At 54.7% G+C, this 4,260-nt stretch overlaps 1 protein-coding gene across 1 annotated transcript; it reads left to right on the forward strand.

The window, feature by feature from the left end:
- Positions 1-525: 525 nt before the first annotated feature.
- Positions 526-2,595, forward strand: LOC123141643 (protein DETOXIFICATION 49-like). Its single transcript, XM_044560733.1, has one exon. The coding sequence runs from the start codon at positions 707-709 to the stop codon at positions 2,423-2,425; it is 1,719 nt and encodes a 572-aa protein (XP_044416668.1). The 5' UTR covers positions 526-706; the 3' UTR covers positions 2,426-2,595.
- The last annotated feature ends 1,665 nt before the right edge of the window (positions 2,596-4,260 follow it).

Here is a 4,260-nt window from a genome sequence, read left to right on the forward strand (position 1 = left end):
GTGATGACTTCATCAATCTTAAAATGATGTGTCTTCTCACTCTCTCGGATGTGCTCATAGGTGTTAAGTGTGTGTGCGTGTATTCAAAAAAGTGATGAGCATATCCTCGTATGTATGAGCGTCTACGTTTGTCTTGTACTAAAACAAGCAGTTCGGCAAACATCAAAAAAAGAAGTTTTAAGAAGGAATTGGAATTAGTTAAAAAAAAGGAACCGAAGTTGCATCGTGCGGAATGGCTGAAAACAAAGACGGTGAGGGGGAAAAGGGGCTCCTGGATCTAACCTGCTGTTGTTGAACGCTGGCATGTCCCGTAGCCGGAAAGGCAAAGCTGAAAATTCCAAGTCGTCACCGCAGCCGAAGACAAGGCCCATCCAAAAACCGGACGTGACGGGAACGACCGAAAGAGAGCATGCGTGCGGTCCATGGCTCCATGCCCAGTTTTGCCTAGCTCGCTCACCTTCCTTCCATCGGCTACCTATATAAGCCCTCCCTCGCGCGCGCATCCCCTTGCACCGCTCTCACCAACCAAGCACGAATCTGTTTCTTCTGCCAACGATTCCTTCGCCTCGGCGCCGGAGACAGCGGCTTGTCTCGTGGCAGACGGAACGGAGTCAATCCAACAATCAACCGGGCGGATCCCGAGACGTCCCTCTCCCTCCTGAGCTCGGGGCAGCGGCGCAGCTAGCTCCTCTGCTTCGCGGAGGCCATGTCGTCCTGCTCCGACTCCACGGTCACCGTGTCGTACCGATATGGTGAGCATGCGGGCGATGGCATCACGGCCCCTTTGCTCCCCAAGGCGGAGGTGGTCGTGCCCATGGAGGAGCTGCCGCCAGTGCTCACTTGCAAGCTGCCAGGTCGGCTTGCCAGAGCGGTGAAGGAAGCCTGGTCCGTTTCTTTGTCCTTGGCATTTCCCATGCTGCCGTCGATGTCGGCCGCCGCGGCTGGGGAGGAAGCGCGGTCCATACTGGGCCTCGCGATGCCTATGATCCTCACGGGGCTGCTGCTCTACCTCCGGTCCATGATTTCGATGCTCTTCCTCGGCCGCCTCGGGGGCCTGGCACTCGCCGGCGGTTCACTCGCCATCGGCTTCGCCAACATCACCGGCTACTCCGTGCTGTCTGGCCTCGCCATGGGCATGGAGCCCATCTGTGGGCAGGCCTTCGGCGCAGGCCATTACGAGCTCCTCGGCGTCACCATGCAGCGCACCGTGCTGCTGCTCGTCGCGGCCGCTGTTCCCGTCGGCGGGCTGTGGATGCATATGCGACCTCTGCTCTTGCTCTGCGGCCAGGACGTCGGCATCGCAGCGGTCGCCGAGACCTACATTCTTTCCTCCCTGCCGGACCTCCTCCTCCAGGCGTTCCTCCACCCCGTCCGCATCTACCTCCGGACGCAATCCATCAACTTGCCGCTCACCGTGTGCGCCGCGCTCGCCATTGCACTCCACCTGCCCATCAACTACGTGCTCGTCTCCGTCCTCGGACACGGCATCAGGGGGGTGGCATTTGCCTCTGTTCTCGCCAACCTAAACTTCCTTCTCCTCCTTCTTGGTTACATATTGGTCAAGGGAGTGCATAAGCGCACCCGCGGCTTTGTGTTCTCGGCCGAGAGCTTCCGTGGCTGGGGAGAGCTCGTAAGCCTCGCTCTGCCGAGCTGTGTCAGCGTCTGCCTCGAGTGGTGGTGGTACGAGATCATGATCCTCATGTGCGGCCTGCTCGCCAACCCACAGGCCACTGTGGCCTCCATGGGAATCTTGATCCAGACGACGTCACTCATCTACATCTTCCCTTCCTCGCTTGGCTTCGGCGTGTCCACCCGCGTCAGCAACGAACTTGGCGCAAACCGTGCCGAGCGCGCGGGCCGTGCCGCCACGGTTGGCCTCATGCTCGGGTTCGCGTTCGGCGGCGCGGCGTCGGCGTTCGCGTACCTGGTGCGGGGCTCGTGGGCTGCCATGTTCACGGCGGACCCCGCGATCATCACGCTCACCGCGTCCGTGCTGCCGATCCTGGGAGCATGCGAGCTCGGTAACTGTCCGCAGACGGCGGGGTGCGGCGTGCTGCGGGGCAGCGCGCGGCCCAAGGACGCCGCCAGCATCAACCTCCGGTCCTTCTACCTCGTCGGCACGCCGGTGGCGCTCATCCTCGCGTTCTGGTACCACTACGACTTCCAGGGCCTGTGGCTCGGCCTCCTCGCGGCGCAGGCCGCCTGCATGGTGCGCATGCTGCTGGTCATCGGGCGGACAGATTGGGCTGCGGAGGCCAAGCGCGCGCAGCAGCTCACCGGAGCAGGCACAGTAACGGTGGCAGTGGACACAAAACCGAGCAGCGGCAAAGGCATTCACGTCGTGAGAGTCGCGGCCGGCGGCGGCGATGAGAACTCCGGGCTGCTTATCGATGTTGTCATCGAGCAACCAAACGATCAGCGCTGACAGCTAGGGCCTATTTACGATTTCGGACAACTCTTTTTTTTTTCATCGGAGGCTGACAGAGTGACAATTTTTGTTACCCATTGGTAATCTGTATAGAGTTTTTTTAATCTTCTGATCTGATATATCGGTGTAGTATTACAGAAGTCGAAAGGATTCGATTGCAATATGAAAGTTATCTTTTCTTCGACAAAACAGACTTCCTCACATTACTTTAGCAGCATCAAAGTGAGCATGGTTGGGTAGAATTTGTGATTGCAGTTGTAGCCACCCCATGATTTGAATCGCTGACGAACTACAACAAACAATGTGCCGTTCAACTTTAATTAATGCATAGTGTATGACCAGCAAGTACTCCATAAGTTCAAATGAGACAAATTACCATCAACGAGCTACACGCATTGGGAACTAGAATTCCAAGTCAAGCAGCAGGCGCCCATATCCCCCTCTTATCGTTCAAAAGTGTGGTTTTGAATGAAAGAAACAGGACAGCACCATGAAGAAGCTTCCAGTTCACCCGCAAAAGAAAAAAAAAGCAGTTGGAAATAAAACTTTCAAGCTTTTGCTGCTCTTCAAATATTTATTTTGGATCAGTCGATCTTTTTACAGCAACCGGCAGGAGCTCTAGTTTTTCATTAAGAAGATAATTGACCAGTTTATAAGGAAACAAACCAAAGCCGATACAATGAAAGCACGCACACACCAGCCCCATGGCTGCCAGCCAAAACGAGCCCATGACTATGTCACCCAAGCGACCATAATTGACACCATACCACACGACCAGGAGCCATGACGACCCCGGCTTAGAAACCTAAGTAACGCGCATTCTTCGCCCCGAGGTCTTGCTCCGCACAAGCCGATGACTCTACCGCTCATGTGACCGGATCAGGCTCTCTAGAACACTGAGGTGCTCTCCAAAGCCGTTGCTTTGACTTCCCTGCTGGCCCCGAGGCAGCGCTCCACACATGTCAACGATAGCGCAACCCTGTGCTCGAGCCTGCAATGTCGCGGTCGGCCATGACGTCACTAGCAATGGCTTGTCGGGATCTCGCTGATGGGGATGACATGGGTTCGCCGGCTTGATTCGGGATTTTTAGATTTTGACCGCCGTTCAAGTTAGATAGCCACCAAGCTCAAGATGGGGACGCCGCTGGTGACCACGGACTCGTCAACAAGGGCTCGTTGCAGCCTCTCTGATGGCGGGGACGACGAGGTGCGCCATGCTATCGCGTCCAAAAGGCGGAAGAAAATTGACTTGTTTAGGTGTGAGTCGGGTGAGGAATAAGAACAATATCGTCTGAATGAGCGGAGAAAAAAGAACATCAGACGTTGGATTGAAGTCAGCCGCCTCAGAGAGATAGAGCAAATCGATGAGACGAAAAAAACATCTAAGCTCTACCCCCAAAACTTCCATGGTTTGCATAAGACGTTCACACCCCGTGTGTGTAAAAGTTGCTCTTTGTGTGTGCTTGATTACCTACATAGGCTCGTATTTTTTTGAATAACTCTTATCTATTCATCAAACACCATGGCAATACAAAGAAAATCCGAAGTAAAAAAGAAATTACATCTATGCCCGTAGACCACCTAGCACCGACTATAAGGAATGGAGCAAGGCACGTCGCCGTCATCGCTCCTCAATCGACGAAGCCGGACAAAACTTGTTGCAGTAGACAGTCGGAAAATTGTCGTGCTAAGGTCCAAAAAACCAGCCACCAGAACATCAACCGTCGCTGATGAAAAGATGTGTAGATCGGAAAGATCCAACATGTAGACATATGAACGCAAATGGATGAAGACGTAATCCAAACAGGCCTACTGAAGGAAAACACCGACCA

Source organism: Triticum aestivum, chromosome 6D (genome assembly GCF_018294505.1).
Source record: "Triticum aestivum cultivar Chinese Spring chromosome 6D, IWGSC CS RefSeq v2.1, whole genome shotgun sequence".
Classification (NCBI taxonomy): domain Eukaryota; kingdom Viridiplantae; phylum Streptophyta; class Magnoliopsida; order Poales; family Poaceae; genus Triticum; species Triticum aestivum.

Excerpts from the sequence above, each read along its gene's own strand:
- LOC123141643 (XM_044560733.1), top strand. The coding sequence starts at position 707 with ATGTCGTCCTGCTCCGACTCCACGGTCACCGTGTCGTACCGATATGGT.